Consider the following 17,975-nt stretch of genomic DNA (forward strand, 5'->3'; position numbering starts at 1 on the left):
TGCCTTCCCATCACTTGCAACTGCAGGCAGTCAATGTGTTGATGCATGATAGTCACCAACAGCAAGTATTTATAAAGGGCTTTGTTTTATTTTTAAGTATCTTGAATGAAAGCCGTTTCAATATTAACTTGCAAGCAATGTTGTGTGGCAGGCAATGACCTCCACATCTGACAGATGTTAAGAGAAATGAAGTATAGTATTATTTTCGGATGGAAGTCCTGAAATGTGTGGAATGCCATACCAGCTTCTTGGGTATGTGATTTTGCAATTTTAATCCAAACACTTAGCCAAAAAGCCAAGTTTACAAAACCACTTTGTAATCACTAATTACCAACAACATCTTGTTGTTGTTGTTAAGTGCCATTGAGTGGGTTCCGACCCATAGAGACCCTGTACAGGGTTTCCGAGGGTGTAAATCTTTACGGGAGTAGAAAGCCTTATCTTAGGTCTCAGTTAATAAACCATTATCAGGCATATACGTATGCAAGTCAAATTCTGATGTTCAGTATTGTCAGTAAAGTGAGTGTTGCTAAGATTTTGTTCATCATGCCTTGCATATAATGGGCACTCAATAACTACTTAGTGACTTGATTTAATTGATCTCACTTAAAATACACTCTGAAGAATGTTAACTAGAGTAATGCCCCAAGGAAAGAACTTTTTGCTTCCACAAAATATATATGTATATTTATCTTGGAATTTGGAACAAATGTTACACTCCAAAGACTCCAAACTTGCAAAATAAATTAATTCCTAAAAAAGATTTATATGACTATATGTTCATTGATTCCTTAAATGGTATATTTTCAAATTCAATTTAAAATGTCTAGTATGTTGTTAACCTAATATAATCAGATGAACTTTAATAAACAAAATACTTCCCACTAGAGCCAATACCCAGCTACTCCATTTTCATAATCTTCCGTGTAAAACAGTGGGCTGAACTAATTTTTTCTGAATCTTTATAGTTAATCAACAATATCATTGCCAAAGAAAACCACTTTTCAGAAAGTTTTCTGTCTTGGTTTATAACTTATAATCAAAACCTCAATTTTTGCATCTGATGGGCTTTTATGTGTAACATAATACTGTCATATTTTGATGCTATAATTGAAAGTAAAGAGACAGTTTCCATTATAAATTTTTTCCCATAGTCTTGGTGCCCAGAGAAAAACATGCTCCTATAAAATTGCCTTCCCAACTCATAGGTTAGAAATTAGTGTGGGTAATTTTCTAAAGAGCATCCAAAAGTTCTGGTTGGTTTCAGATACTATCTGCATTCAACTAGTCACATCAGTTAGCTTAAGGTGTACACACAGGATGGGGCAATGTATTGAACATAATGTCTCACACAAACAAAGAAATTAGATTTTTTTTCCCAAAAAATTTGACACTTGAAACACTGACAATAACTTATCCTATCCATTTGGTTCTGTATGGATTGATTTCAGTTGCATTCTGTTCTGGGAAGCAGAACAAGATGGAAAAGAAGTATAAATGTGAGGTTGAGAGCAATCCAGAAAGCTTGAGATAATACAATGGAGCTTACAACGATGTAACTTAGCTGTAGACTCAGATCTTTGGTCCCCTAGGAGGTCTGGATTCTTGGAAGTGTGACCTGTCCTGACATGGAGAGGCAAGCCTGTATGAACTTCCCAGAGCCCTGCTGTGTCTGGTAGTCTCAGAAGCCAGCACACTTCACCCTTAACTGTAAGTAAGCTTCCTTTAATTGTAGACTCACTTTCATTTTCCCATATAGTCCTGCTTTGGGGAACTTGTCTTTTGTTCTGAAAACTAAAAGCTACCCAAATATCATCCAAAAAAACAATGGAAGATGTGTTATCTTTAAAAAAAAAAAAAATGAGTTCAATCGATATGTACTGGCAGGTGGAAAGGTCCAAGGTATATTATTAAAAATTTAATAACAAAAAAGCAAACTGATATAAAATTTATAAATCGATATGTATGTATTAATAAATGTATGGGAAAACAGACAGAACCTCTTTAATAAACAATGAATAGTCACCTAGAGGAGGTATGTGGTCAAAGAAAGAGGTAGAACTATAGAGAACTTTCCATTTTCTTTGTGAAAACATTCCAGTAGTTTTTAAATTATTAGCCGTAAGTTTGCGTAAATTTTGAAATCAGTAAAATTGAAGTTTCTAAAATAGTGGGAAAAAAGCAGATTGATAAAGACATTTTATAATAAACATACTAGGGAGAATCAAGAGTGAACACATGGGTCTACCTCTGTAATGTCTATGGCTAGAATTCAGAAATCTATAAAGGGCTGCAGTTGTATGTAAGTTTTTATGCATATAAGCATTTTCTGGACAGAATCTTCCATATCTTTCATCAAATTCTTGAAGGAACCTGAGACTCAAAATAAGTTGGGATCCATGACCCTAGCAGAAACTAAAATGTCACTCCATCTCCCCATTCATTTTTATCATCATTTTATTATGAGTAATTTTATTACTATTTAATTTCATATACCTGGCAGAGATAAAGCCTGCCATCAGCACTCATTCCAAGAAGTTCTTCATCTCTGACTTCACTCAGAGAGGTTCCCAATACTTCAAGAGCAGTCACACAAGAAAGAAGTCACACGTGGCTGGTCTTGGTATAAGAACATGCTTAATAGGCACTGAAACCCTACAGTTGTTCCAGGCTTGAAGATAAGTGTCCAAGACACACATCATTCTGGTTTTTTCCATAGAGATTTGTGAAATGGAGGAAGGAGGAAGAAGTTAAGTTGACTTGAATTAAGGGGACAAAGGTGAGTGAGTGGAGTAAACTTAATCAGTAAAGCAAGGTTCTATGCAACATCATATTATATGAGAGCCTTTATTGTTTGAAAGAAACTTAAACCATGAATGAATATTTTAAAATATGATAAATTACATATTTGCTAAAATTCAAAAAATGTAGATTGAAAACTTCCTTGCTATGCCATATATTAATATTGCCAAAAATGGGAATAAGATTTATGTAAAAACTTGCCTTCTGATGATTTTCATGAAGCTGACACCCTTAAACTCTGGGAATTACATGAATCCATAAAATGTTTCACCATCTCACTCTTGACTCCACTGACACTCTCCAGAATCAAATTCAGTACAGAGTTTCCATAAACTTCAAGATCAAGTGTAGATCTATAATAACATATGATTTAAGTGAGGAGTCATGGGTTATGCCTACACGGGCAACGTGACTGGTGAAAATTAGGAATGATACTCTACTTTCCAAATGAACTTTCCAGGTGGTTTATCACTGTTAAAATAGGTCAATTGTGGATTTAGTATACAATTAAATTGTCAGATAGTCCAGAGTTGTAGTGTTGACATTACCTGACCATGCAGGTTTTATAGGCAAAGAAATGAAAGGAGTTCACATAATCCACCAAAACCCATCGCTAACCACCATCACCTAATTGTATTGATATCTGCTAGTGGTTACAAATCGGGCTGCGAACTTTAAGGTCAGCGGTTCGAAACTACCAGCCGCTCCGCGGGAGAAAGATGAGGCTTTCTACTCCCGTAAAGATTTATACCTTTGAAAACCCTGTACAGGGTCGCTATGGGTCAGACCTGACTCGACGGCACTTAACAACAACAACAACATGTACAAAGTACAGTACTAGGCACTGTACAAAACAGAAATGAGTCCTCCAAGAGTTTTACTGTTTCACTAGAGAAATAAGACATACAGGGAAGACAAGGAATCCTACAATAAAAATTCCAAAATGATGGTGGGTAAAAATAATTCCATATTATTGGAAAGAAAAGACATAGGGAAATCATGTTTCCAGGAGAGATGAAAAGAAGCCTTATGAAGGAGGAAAGGTTTAAATTAAATCTTAGAGAAAGGGTTAGATTTTGATGGTCAAAGGACAGTATGGGTAGATTCACGTACTATGGCAACATCATGGTCAAAGAATGGAAGGTGAAAACACAAGGGTACACTGGCAAAGGGTGAGAAGAGCAGGATGCATAAACAAGTTAGCTGAATTGACAGAACCCTCTTGAGTTGAGAGACAAAGCCTAAACAAGGAATGAAATAATAATGAACATGTGTTGAGCCCTTACTTTATTTGTTGCTGTTGTTAAGTGACATCAAGTTGGGTTCCAACTCATAGTGACCCTGTACAGTGCTTCCAAAGAGCAGCTGGTAGATCTGAAAGGCAGACTTAGTGGATTCCAGTCCGGTGCTGATACTATAGTTCCACACCAGGAGTCCTTTAAGGTACTTTAAATGTATTCGTTTATTAAATCCTCACATGCGGTATAAGAGAACATCACAAGCTCTTTGAAGTCCCCTTGTAAGTAAGTATCTCCACAGCAAACATTAGAAAACAGATGTAGAAAGGTTAAGTGGCCTGCCTTCATTTTACCTAGCTAGTAAATGGTGAAGCAAGGATTTAAACCCAGGAAACTTTAACTCTGAATCTGGGCCCAGAACCTTCATATTCTTATCCCTCAGGAAGGCCAAGCTAAGGAATTTGGGCGTCAGTGGCAGGTATAAAACTTGGCGGTAAGTATCCAATAATCTACTGATAATGCTTATAAATATGACTCAATGTTAAAATTACTATGTTCCCCTTTACAAGTATTTATTACTAAAGTCTCCTTTGCAAGCATTTCATTGTCTGATATTTTCAACAATGTTAATTGATAAGTTACAAGTATTCATTGACTATAGTACTGATTTAGATAGTCTAAAATGCTTAGTCCAACTTTTATTTGGAGAGTCCATTTCATTAGTATTCCATTGCCATATTTTGCCCTTTTAATCCTTAAGACTTAATTTTACCTGTTTTTCACCTACCACCTCTTCTAGAAATACAACTCAATGATAATTAATAGAGTGGTGGTGGTCGTGGTGTGCTCTCAAGACTGTTGCAACTCATAGTGACCCTGTATAGGGTTTCCTAAACTGTATTTTTTTACAAGAGCAGAAAGCCTCATCTTTCTCCCACAGAGCAGCTGGTAGATTTGAACTGCTGACCTTGCAGTTAGCAGCCTAACTGGTAACCCATTATGCTACCTGGGCTCCTCATAAACAGAGTAACACATGCTTATTTTCAAATGTTCTCTGAACAGACATAACCTTCTTGCAAGGAGAATCACTCTTGTCAAATAATATATTCATCCCTTAAAAAATAATTTCTTCATCTTACTTCATATCTTAAGGATCAGTTGGGTTCTCCAATTACACAGGTATGGAACAAAACATCTGGACCTTAGTAGGAGGCAAGGGGAAAATCTCCCACTGTTACACCCACAGTAGCCAAATGACTTCTTTTTCCACTAAGGAAAACCATATATGACCAACCATCTCCTAATGACCTACTACTGCTCACGGCCCTGCCTACAAATCAAAGAACTGGATTTAGTGAGAAATAAGAAAAAATGGTGGCCATTGACTACAAGAACAGGAGGGAATGTTTCAGTTTATTTTCTTAAGTCAATAAATGATGGAACAGCGTAGCAGGAACAAAAGACACAACATGGCCGTAAAAAAAACTTTTTTTTCCTCAGATAATTGGCCAGATATCAGATTCTGTAATAAGTACTTCCATCTATCAAAACACACACACACAAAGACATTAACTTTGGGGTGAGGGAGGAAGATATGGATCTTAAAAACACAAGGTAATGTTCAGGAATCCTTGTGGATACTTGTTGAAACTTTGAAGAGCCCCTGGAAATAATCTAACCCAGACATAGCAAAATTTAGGATCCATGAACAGTCGGAGGTGTTTGGTTGGGCCTATAAGATTTGTTTTTCACTTATTATTTAATTATGTGATTTTTGGCTTCTCTTAAAAATTGGAAGACCTAGCAGTACTGATTCCCCTTACCCCAAATAGCAACAGTGAGCTGGAGCTAAATAGTGGTTACCCTCTTAAGAGAGGGCTTGATCTCCCAGTTTGTCACAGTCCTACCACTGTCTTTTGTCCCAGAATACAAAGCCTGCGTGTCAAATTTTTAAATAAAAGTAGGAGAAAGGCTAGTACTTATACCTACGGTTCTTCACTCATTCACTGCACTTACCATCCCTGCAGACATTTATGTTCACAAGCTCCCATCTAGTCCCCACTCATTTAAAGAGGCACAACTCAGCAAGGGCAGCAAAGGGATTTATAAACTCATTCCATTAGAGGTCAGATTTTCATGCTAGAGAGATTATAATCTGAGGACACCTAGAAAGTATCTACAACATAAACTGTGTGCCTATACAATGCCAAAATCAGTGAAGAAAAGTTGAAATCTCAGCCCCTTCATTTATACAGTAACAACAACAAAAACAAAAAAAAGGGGATTGTTTCATTTTCAGAATATGGCCTATTTTGATTTAGTATGTGAAACTAAAGCCACTGTCGTAGATTTGATTCCAACTCAAAGCAACCCTGTAAGACAGTGTAAAACTGCTCATGTTGTTGTTGTTGTTGTGAAGTGACGTCAAGTTGATTCCGACCCATAGCAACCCTGTATAGGGTTTCCAAGGAGCAGCCGGTGATCTTGAACCACCAACCTTGCAGTTCAAACGGCTTTGCAGCCTGGCGCATTAACCCACAGCGCCATACCAGGACTCCTATAAAACTGCTCATAGGATTTCCTAAATGATAAACCTTTATGGTAGCAGATAGTCTGATCTTTCTCCCAAGGAAAACTGCCAACACTTAGTGCTCTGCACCATCATGCTTTTTTTTTTTAAGCCTGTATTTAAAGGGTGCATTTTATTAAGTTTTGACATTTACACATATACCCCCATCACCACAATCAAGATAATGAGCAGATCCACCATTCCAAAACATGTCCCTGTGCCCTTGGTCATTGCTTTCTCCTACCGTCCTGTACTCCAGACCCTAGGCAACCTCGGTGCTGTAAGATAAGCACTGGACTGCTACCCTCAAGGTTGGTGCTTCAAACACACCAGCCACTCCTCAGGAAACCCTATTCAGGAATAGCTATGAGTAAGAACCAACTCGATGGCACTTACAAACAACAATGATTATCTTGCATTTTCTATAATTTTATATAAATGGAATCATACAGAATGTATACTTGTCTTGCTTCTTTCACTCACTCGTCATAAATATTTTTATATCCATCCATTCTATTGCCTGTAGCACTAGTTTATTCCTTTTTTTAAGCTTTTATTGTGAATTGAGTGATAGTTTACATGGGAGAACATCGGTTTTGCACTCATCCTATCGTGTTTTGTTTCATTGCAATGATTACAATCCCCTCCATGCATCATCATTCAACAGTATTTGCATCTATTTCCTATTTTTTCTTGTTGTTTATTTTTATGTACACAAAAACACTCAGGAATATATAATCATTTTATAAAACAGAGGGCACATTCTGCAAGCCTGCCTCCTGGTCACCAGTAGACAGCCTTTCTCTTTCCATGAGTCTAGAGTACTCAGCTGCTCTATCTCTCCATGCCATCACCTCTGCCTCCATCTCTGGTGTTGCTGCTTCTATGGTTAGGGTCTCACGTTTTGCTCATGCCCTTCTCTTTTGATGGTCTTAAGGTCCTCTGTTTCTGGAATGTAAGATTAACTACACCCCCCTTTATGGTACAAAACTTCTACCTTTACAGTTGTGACCATCTCAATTAGTCATGATAACAATTACTCACTATTGAAACGAAAGAGTCCTAGCCCCATTTTCTTTCACCAGACCCATCTACATAAAATGAAAATTTTTCAGTGGGATTTTACCTTCCCCCTACATACTCTGAAACTAAACTCCCTCTTGCTCTTGAAAACTTGCAAGCCAGCCACTTCTTGCCTTTGTAACCTCCCCCCACCCCATCCCATTTTAGGTAGCCAGTGTCTAAGTTGCCCATCCGTATCAACCCTATACACCAAGGGGATAGCCTTGATCCTTGATGTGAAGACTCCTTCCTTCTTGGTTTGTATTTTAATCTACTACATCCATAAGTGTAGGTCAAGCTCATCAAATTGTAGCAATTTACACTTGATTCCTTTATCAAATTTCTTTAGCTTCCACTAATTGAGCTCTGGTCATAAAACATGGAAGCTAGGTCAAATGGGTGCTATTTGCAAGTTTGTGCATTCTTATGCATCTCCCCTCACTTCATATCAGCTGAATGCTTCACTGTCAGCTCTAGCCCTTCATGGCTAGGTCAATGTCCAAGGGCTCAGGAGTTCCCAAATCTCCCCAAACTTTGGACCAAGCAGCCCTTCCTCTTCTCTCTCTCATCTCCAGGTCTACAAGAACATGGAATGTGGTCGAACTTAATCCATATCTGACTTTCCCCCACTTCCACTCGCATGTAGACCAACGTGGTCACCAGTGAGCTTGCATTCCTGTTTGTGTGTTCCCTTTAAGTTTCAATCTTGGAAGGGTGTGTGCACTGAGGAACTTGATTGTTTGCCTTGATGGCTCCCTAGTGAACAACTTGCGTGTTCTTGTAATAGCCAAACAAACTGCCATTTTTGTTTTTGTTTTTGTCTTTTCCTGCTGGTCTTTCTTTCAGGACATATCTTCTGTTCCTATAGCCATTCCTGGCTGGTCTCCAGGTCCTTTCAAGTGGAAATATCCCACCTCAGAAGGTTTTAGATGGGGCCCAGGATTCCACCTAGGTTCTATACACTATGAAGGTTCCGCAGGAAGCCTATTTCACTGGGTAAGTACTAGAACCCCTTTAGGTATTCCAAACAGTTACAAGTTGAAGACTGGTCTAAAAGTTTTCTGTAATGATGTTTCCTGATATTCCTTTCTATCCCATTCAAGTGTCTATTTTACAATAGTAGGTAAGGAAGGACTCCTTTTAATGTGCCAAATGTTAGCTATCTCTTCCCTTCAAGTTAAGGGCATGAAGGCATGGTTGATTGAGAAGACACACAAAATGTTTATAGGCATGCAAATACTTCAAAACATGAGACTGGATGATAGCATTATTATTAAGTACTGTCCTACTCATATCAATACTATACAGGGTCTCCAAGGAGCAACTGATGTGTTTGAACCACCAACCTTGTAGTTAGCAGCCCAGTGCTTATCTTACAGCACCACACCAGGACACTGGATGAAAGCGAAGAACATGTAAAAAAGGGTAGGGGAGATGTTTCAGAATTCCTTTTCAGAAAATTCAATTGATAAATAGCAAGACATGTAAATAAAATGTATTGAGTATCTGCATATGAGTTAGGTGTTTTCCATTGTTGTGTTAAATTGGTAAAGGCTTTTGGGTCAGTTCTGACTCACAGCGACCCTGTATAGGGTTTCTGAACCATAAATATTTATGGGAGCAGAAAGCCTCCTCTTTCTCCCATGGACCAGCTTATCCTAGAGTTACAGTGCTCCCCAAGTATTTCCCACACATTGCACCTCATTTATCCCTCACCTCAACTCTCAGCCCAAGCATGTTGCTGCTGTTATGTGCCACTGAGTTGATTTCTACTCACAGGGATCCCGTATAGGGTTTCCAAGGAGTAGTGATAAGTTTGAAGCCTGGATCTTTCTGTTCAAGTCAACCTTGTGGTCCAGTGCTTATCCTACAGAGTACACCAGGATTCCTAGCTCAAGGACAGAGACACTATTACGCCTACAGGGCTCCTGGAATCCTACTATGGTGCTCTAGGATCGCACTGCACTGCAAACCACAAGGTTAGCAGCTCAAACCCACCAGCTGCTCTTTGGAAACCATATACAAGGTTGCTATGAGTCAGAATCGACTTGATGGCACTTAACAACACCAACAACAACTTTTCAAGTAAAGATACTGTGGGCTCAGAGAAATTCAATAACTTGAGGATGACAGGGCTGCTCAATTAAGCACCAACCCAGATTCAAGCTCTGTTCTAGTTAGATGTTTGTAATGTTCTTGAGAGCAAGGAAATGGCTTGTCTGTGCATGGGGCCTAGCACACAGAAGAACTTTGTGGATATTTGTTGTATAAGTCTGCCCAGTGCTCAAGTCCATCAAGGCTATGTACAAAGACGTTCATAAATGGCAAAATTTGAACAACTGTAATACACAAAATTAACTGCTTTAAGCAGATCCTTGAATAATGTTATGGAAGCTTGGTTCTTCCTGTTATACAGTTAGTGACACCTAGCGAGGTGTTAACTAAGATAATGAGTAAATAATAAAATAATGAATTTTATTTTCCAAATAAAATTTCTCCTCTAGAATCATTATAGAAGTCAGTAGGCAATGATTTGACTAAATACAAACCAAAAGCATGCTTGCTAATGAATAAAAACAATAACTAAAATCAAAATAAGACATAATTCCAGAAAATGAGCTTTTGAAGATTCAGGAATTTGATTAAAATTTCAGGGTTTTTTTTATTTTCTATAATGAAACAGTTCTTTTACCACAAAACAGCTTTTATAATAATGCAGAAGACTATTATTCCAAGTAAAACATTCCCCCCATTTTAATCATGGCTATTATTTTTTAAATGAAAATGACTGAGATCATTGTAATCTATTTTAGGGTTTTCATGAGTTGAGGGTATTTTTTCCCTTGGCTTTCAGCTCTCCACATGACCAGCTAAATGTTATGTGCCCTTTCAAATGCCATTTTTTTAAAATAACATTGTATTATATATATAAATATATATAATTTCAAATAAATCCATTTTCTTTTCTAACAACTCCAGGTGGGACCTCACACTTGCAAGAAGACTAGAACATGCCTTTTCTTTTTAAAGTTGTATACTTAGAGCAAGTATGCCCTATCTGAATAAAAATGTAACATGTTCATCAGGTGCTGGGATTAGGAAACACATAGGATCATCATGGTTCTTAAAGTATGAGCTTAACATTTATGTATATTCCAGCCTACAAGGATACAGGAAAAATGCCCTGAAACAAAACTGTATCTGGGCAGAGTTCTATAGCTACCAGTACCAAAGACACAGTCTGTATATAGACACCGATTTAGGGCACATCAGTGAAACTCTCTGCCCCCTATAGGATCCAATAGCAAAATTACCAAAAATCTAATTACAGTCTGGCCTTCTTTTAAATGTGATTAATAGTTCACCGACTTTCTGAATTTAGCCTATTTTTTTAGTATCATTCATTATAACATCACACAGAACCCAAGATGTCTCTAAATATAGCCTACCCTGTTACACATGAAAGAATAGCTTTGCAATATACATATTGTGGAGGTCTGGATATTAAAATGCCTTAATCTGTTTGCTTGTTTGTTTGGTTTTTTAAAAAGGTCAATTTGCAAGGTCCATGTAATAAAATGCTGTAGCTTTTATGAAAGAGGTGAAATAATTTTAAACACAGACATACAATGAGTTTATTTATTTAGAAACTTGTTAAATAGAGTCTGGGAATTCAAATATTCAATGTTGACATTGTACAGAACTGGCCGGAAGCCAGGAACTGGTCTCCAGAGGGACCCATTGGACAAGGAATTCAGTCCTTTCTCTCCTCCCACTTGAGCTAAATAGGTAGAAGCCATTAGTTATACCCACAGCAATATCTGAACCGCACTCAAAAAAGCGGTCCCAGCCAGGGCACTTCAAAGAAGGGTAAGTGTGTTTAGCTTTTTAGTGCTGAACTCCAGCAATATGTCACACTTTTGAAAGAGTTTTGTAAACAGTTTCTTCCCTGTGTAGAAGCATCTCTGAAGTTTCTTGTATGGCATGTAAGCAAAGGTAATTAACAAGGATTACATTTTTCATTTACTGTAGGGGGAGGGGCCAATAATACCAATCTGTGTGCAAACTCCACTGCTTCTTTCTCCTTTCTCCCTATCTTGTTTTCAGTTCAATTTGTCTCTTTATCCTCTTCCTCACACTTGTTCTCGCTACATAGCCAATGTTCTTGCGAATTCCCTAGTACATTCGAAGGCCAGAAGAGTGAGAAGGCAAAAACCTAATTTTAGAAAGAGAAGTCACGAATGATTCACAGTGGGCCGACCAGGAGAAAAGAAAAGAAGAATTAACAAACACTTTATAAACTGCCTAAAGCAACGGCTCAACCGAGTTAGGTTTAACTCACCACTCTAGAAAAATGTGCCTGGCATTATTATTGTGTGACTGTCTCTTCCTGCCCCATATCTCCCAAGCCCCTCTATCTCTGGTTCTTCGCGGCTAGAAAGGGGCCTACCCAGCCCGATGTTCCCGGACCCGGGGAACTGTGTGTGTATGCTTGTGTGTGCACACCAATGCAAACCCGGCTGCGAAGGAAGCAGGGCGCTAGGCACACATCACCTCAGAGTTTGGAAAGGAAAGAAGAGTTCTGGGCAAAGCGTCGGAGCCACAAGCAGAGCAGCCAGAGGGGGAGCGAAGAAGTGACTCCCTTGATGAGCACAACCTCCCTCTTCTCAGAGGCTTCCTCAACCCCGCCCCCTCCTCACACCAGGGTCTACCCTCTTCATACCAGGTTGTTTTGGGGTGAGAAGTAGGAGTGTACACCCAGCTCTTGGGAATAGGGCTCCATCAGGCACTGGGTACCTTGGTAACAAGGTAGGAGCCAGGACCAGAAGATGACAAGTGGTTTCCTCACCCAACTGCCCGCTTCTTGCGGAGACAAAGTAAAGTGAGGAGAGAGAGTCCAAAGAGGAAAGAAGGGGGTCGAGTTGGGGAGGGGAAGGGGGACGCAACAAGTGGGCGCACTCTTGCCCTAGTTGTCCAGGGAGGACGGTGCCAAGCGTCCTCAGCTGTGGCCTTCCTGCCCCAGGCCATGTCTGCAGCTTCGGATAACCTGGTCCTAACTTCCAAAAATAAAAGAAACTCCCAGATGGCAAGTTGTTTAAAGAGAAACTGCTTACAGACATATTACCTTCAAATTAAAAAAAGAATAAGAAGATAGCAAAGATACCAAAAATACTGTGAAATAGCGTGTTGATTTCTATTCAATAAACATGCTACATGGTAAACGCCTGTCTGCGGAGAAGGCCCGGCTGGCTAGAGGACGTGCAGGAGAGGCCTCTACTTAGAAGACCTGGGAGCTGAGCTACCCGGCCAAGGACACAGTCACACTTACACATCCGTCGCCAAGAACTGCGACGCCTTGGTCCCTACAAATGAAAATCTGAAAAATTAAGCCTTGCTTTTCCAGCCTTCCAGAACGGTTCCCTTCTCCAGTGTTGAGGATTAGGGGGAGGGGTAGTGTGTGAAAAGCTGTTAACCTTACCCTAAATACAGAATTTTCTTTTCTTTTCTTTTTGGCGAAACACATCGAAATGCTTCAGGAAGACTGCGCTCCAAGTGCCAAGTTCAATAAAGAAGTTCTAAGCCGGGGTAATGGTCAAGTAATAGCAAATAAACCACCTTCCTAGAAGGGGCCTCAGCCTCCGTTGCGCTAGCGTTTTTTCCTCCCTCAAAAACAGTTTAAAATAAACAAGTAAACGTATTTTTTAAAAAGCAACAGCAAAGCTGTGTTTTAATCTTTTTTTTTTTTTTAAGGATGAAGAAAAACCCAAATAGATGAGCGCACTAGTAGTGCATGCTGAAATCTAGACATGCGTTCCCTTTATAATCTTAGGCATTGGGCTACTAAGGTGAAGAGTGTAAGAGCAGGACAGAGGATCGGCATATACCTTTCTTACTTTTCGTAGCCTGTTTTTAAACAGCGATCAAGTAAGTATAGAAGTAACAAGTGCCCACCCCCCTCGCCGCTGTCTTGCTAATCGCATCGCCTTCTGCGTCTTTACGAGACTTCTGGGGGACCGGTAGCTAAGGAGGGTTACTCGTTGCAACTCATTATTTGCTGTGATTGAAATCCTGCCCGGTGTCACTTGGGAAAGTGAGGTAGGGGGTTCCTTTGACTCTAGACATGCTGGTTTGGGGCTCTAGACTTGCTGGTCGTATCCAACCTTGCTTCTTTCTTATCCTTCGGGAGAATAACAATGGCAACTCACATCTGGTGCGGCCCAGGTGCTATCCTAGTTGCCCAAGAAAACTACTGGGCAACCTCCTTCATTGTCAGTTTGCTTGACTTTTCGGGGTTTTTTTTTGTTTGTTTGTTTTTGTGTCCCCGCCCCCTGCATAAAGATACTTTAAGACAAGAGCGTTTATACAGTACGAATGTCAGTCTTTTCCCTAATTCTTTTAATTTTTAAAATTCTTCCTAAAGATTTTCAAAGAAATGTATCGGTTTCAACTATTGAGTAAAAAGCAAGCCCTGCAAATTGGAGAATGAGTTATGCATTCATTCTGAGTTATGCATTCATTCTGGGTGTAACTTCATTGGGTACTTTTAGGGTCTGTGGTCCTTCCTCTAGGTCCATAGGCTCCTGTACCGTAGCCAAGACCGAGTCAGGGCTTACGGCTACCGTTTTACAACTGACAAAAAGAATAACAAGCAATCGAAAAAAACAAGGTTTCTGTGTAATTTGTTTCCACTGTAATGTTCACATTTGCCACGAAAAATGTAAGGTTTGTTTCTTAAAGTATGCTGATTATTCTGACTCTTCATAACTCAGCAATAGAAGGAAATAGTGGGTACAGAGCGACGAAGTTTTCGCTGGACTATATAGCACCGCAAAGGTCACAGACTCTCTTTGCCACACGCTAGGAAACTCCAGTGCTACTCGGGGAAAGGAAGCCGCTTTAAAATATAAAAATTCGTAGTTTTAGTATGATTTCCTTTATTACCCAGATTGTAACCGAAGAACTGCAGAAAGCAATGCTTCTTTCTGAGTAAGGCAGCTGCTGCGGCAACAGTTGTTAAAAACGCGAGCGAGAACCTGAAGCTAAGTAAGAAAACTTTTCAAGTGTTCGAGTCTAATTATCAGAAAGAGGCAGCGTCGCCCTTAGAAACAAAATAAATGTATGACAAGTACCAACAGTTCAGAAGTGAAGCACGAAACATGATTTAAACTGGATGTTGAGTGGGGTGTACGTGAGGGAAGATTTTAATTTCGACGATATACATCCTGGAAATTAAAAGTCCAAAAAGTTGCTGGAGAAAATTCGAAGGGCTTTCTGTTCTGCTTTCATTTCGGTGGACACCGGGCAACGAGGCGCAGTCTTCGGTTTTCATTTCACACAACTTAAGCAAGGTTGAAACACTCTCCTCACCTTGTCCCGCCACACACGCACACACACACACTTCCAAGACTTAAGTCGGAATTGAAGCCTCTCCAGGCCTCCAAGTATATGTACATTATTGTTCTCAGATGAAAATAAAGGCATCGACCTCATGTGAAAGCAAACAGGAAAAACAGTTGTCCCACTGGTGCGGTTTGACATTGTCACCGAGAAGTGAAATGAACAATAACGAAAAGAAAAACAGATGGCCTGATGACCTAAAGAGCCCAATATTTAGGTTGATCCCTGATACCCCAGAGAAAGGAAACATTGAGGACTGGGGGAGTGCTTGGGTGAGAACTGAAGTGTTCTTCACTGGAAAGGCGCCTACGATGTCACATTATCTGGGTGGGCTGGAGTGCGGGCACCCACCGCCAGAGAAAAGCAGCCCAGCAAGGCGCCGCAGCCTTCCGCGCTGGGACACCGGAGGCTAGATGGCGAGGGGGCGCCGTACTCCGTTCTGTGTAAGGGAGTAGAACACTGAGGGTTACACAGAGCAAAGTATCCCATCTCTATCTCGCCTTTCTCTGGTATTACAACAAAACAATTAGAGAGCTTTGTTTTTAGCGAGTTCAAGAGTGGGAGAGCTAACCGCAGCTTGTGCCCCGCTTGAGCAGCTCCAGCTCTCGCTAGGAGGCTCCAGTCTCGGCGTCGCGGGTCCTTACAAGTCGAAGCATTTAGACAAACACAGTCCAGTCGCCTACAGTCCTGGCTTAAGTTCTCACCGTATCGGAACGCGTCGGCTCGGCGGGAAATGCCAGACCAGTCCCCCAACACTTTTACAGGAAGAATGGAAGCTAGGAGTCCCACCGCCACAGCCGGATACCTAGACCGCCGCGCGCCCCTTGGCGCCGCTCCGCGTCGAACAGGCAGGGGGCGCCGGGGAGGGTGAATGACCCGGGCCTGGGGCAGCGCCCAGAGAGAGCTAGAGAATTCGCCGATGCCCTCACTAGGGTCTAAGGTTCCCGCAGCTCGCCCGCTGGGGGTCGCTCGGCGACCCGCCAATCCGGAGCTAGTGCCCTCTTGACTCTTATGCTCGGCGGTTGTCGCCGATGGCTGCGCGCCCTCCACTCCCAGCTCTCCACGCTCTCGCAGGGCCTCCTCTTTCCCCACCTGCCCGCGGCTTCAGGGAGGTGGTAGATTTGCTCTGCCAATGCACCCTTACCCTCCCCCCAACAACACACACACATACACACACTACAGCCTCCTCCCACGTCTCTCCCTACCCCGCCAGGGTCCTCCCGCCGCGCCGCGCCGCGCACACTGAAGCGCGCCGCCTAGCACATAGCGCCCACTACCGCAGCCGCAGCTCGGCGCAGCCAGCCAGCTCTGCACAGCCCGCCCGCCCGCGCAACTTCCAGCAGCCGCCTCGCAACTTTTCCTAACTCCGCCACCATCGCCCGCCGCCACCGCAGCCACCACGGCTCTCTCGGAGTCTGTCACCCACCCTTAACCCCAGAAACAAACCCAGGCTCAAAAATGTTACTTTCCCTTGCCCGCCCCCCCATCCTCCATCCCCCCTCCCACACCCGGGACTAGCTGGTTGGCCAGAGGCGACTCTCCCCCGCCTGGGGGGGAAGGGGAGGGGAGAGGAGGGGGAGACTCTCCAGGCTCTACTCTCCCCCCCACCCCTTCCCGCGCGCTCTCGCGCGCTCTCCTCCCTCCCACCCGCTTCTTTGCTGCCCCCACCCCCACCCCCACCCCGGAACAGCCACTGCTGGCCCGTGCGCTTGGCTGAGAGCTGCCCCGGCTCCTCCGGCGCTAAACCAGGAGCGAAAGTGCGGACGGCCGGACTCGGTGGCTGGAACCCGCAGGTTGCTGGGGCTGCGCTGCGCCTGCCCGCCACCGGGGCCCCGGAGCTAGAGGCAATCCCGCGCTCCCTCCCGGAGCGCTGAAGACAGATATGCAAGATGGCAGAGGAGGGGGGGAAAGCCAATAGAAAAGGGATATTGCACCTACTTGTGGCCAGTTTCCTTGCCCTGCCTTTGGATCTCATGCTGTGCCCAGTCCTGCAGCCGCTGGTGTGTGGTTGGGGTTTTTTTTTTTTCTTGGATCTTTTCCTTCTTTTGCTCTCTCGTTCCCTCCCTCAATCCTCTCTTTTTCCTCTCTCTCTCTCTCTCTTTCTCTCTCTCGCTCTCTCTCTCTCTCTCACACACACACACTTCCACGCACTCACTCAGTCTTTCCCTGTTTCACTCTCTCTCCCTCCCTCTCTCCCTTTCTCTCAATCCACACTCGCTATCTCTCCAGCATTGTCAGTTTGGACACCTTCGCACATGCGCGCTACACGCCCCTCCAACATCTCAGCGCCGCCAAAAAAGTTTGGAGCGATTTATCACTTTGATTTGGAGATCTTGTCAGATGGCAATCGCCGAGGAGGCGGAGAAAAGGAGCAGCGGGGAGGGCGGAGGGGGGGCGGGGAGCGTGCGAGGGGAACAGACACCTCGCCCAAAAAAAAAAATGAAAAGGCTCGGGTACAGAAAGTCTTCCGTGTTGAAATTACCAATAAACCTACTATTATTTTTCCCATTATAAATTGCAGAAAATTATCTATACCATTCATGATGGAAAGCAAGAAGTGGGGGAGGGGGACTTTAAAGATCTTTCCCATAGGAAAATAAATGACTATGAACCCTCCCTGCGAATTACCCAGAAGAAAGTAAGAATCATCCTGAACTCCGGGAAATCTGCTTTTGCCGCTGCTGCTGCTGTTGCTACTGAAGCTATTACGGCTTCCGCTTTCAAAGTTGGAGCAGAATAAATGTTTCTTTTCCGATTTGGGCTGTAATACCATCATTTGCTGGTACACTGAACGTTTTATTGGTGCAGTCATCCACCGAGGAGCAGTGATCACTCTTGATCCTCAGACCAAATTATTGTTTTTGTTAAGTGCCTTCTGTTCCGGCTCATAGCGATCCTGTAGAGGG

General features: G+C 42.2%; 1 protein-coding gene across 2 annotated transcripts in view; it reads right to left on the reverse strand.

Moving 5' to 3' along the window:
* The window catches only part of MECOM (MDS1 and EVI1 complex locus), a 782,704-nt gene extending 765,286 nt beyond the window's left edge, over positions 1–17,418 (reverse strand). For both annotated transcript variants that reach the window (XM_006861811.1, XM_006861808.1), the window contains exon 1: positions 17,008–17,418. Coding sequence is in view for 1 of the 2 variants with exons in the window: in XM_006861808.1 (XP_006861870.1) it covers positions 17,008–17,044 (37 nt within the window). In the remaining variant the exon portion in view is untranslated. The remainder of the gene's footprint in view (positions 1–17,007) is intronic.
* Positions 17,419–17,975: the final 557 nt, after the last annotated feature.

This window comes from Chrysochloris asiatica, unplaced genomic scaffold (genome assembly GCF_000296735.1).
Source record: "Chrysochloris asiatica unplaced genomic scaffold, ChrAsi1.0 scaffold00043, whole genome shotgun sequence".
Lineage (NCBI taxonomy): Eukaryota > Metazoa > Chordata > Mammalia > Afrosoricida > Chrysochloridae > Chrysochloris > Chrysochloris asiatica.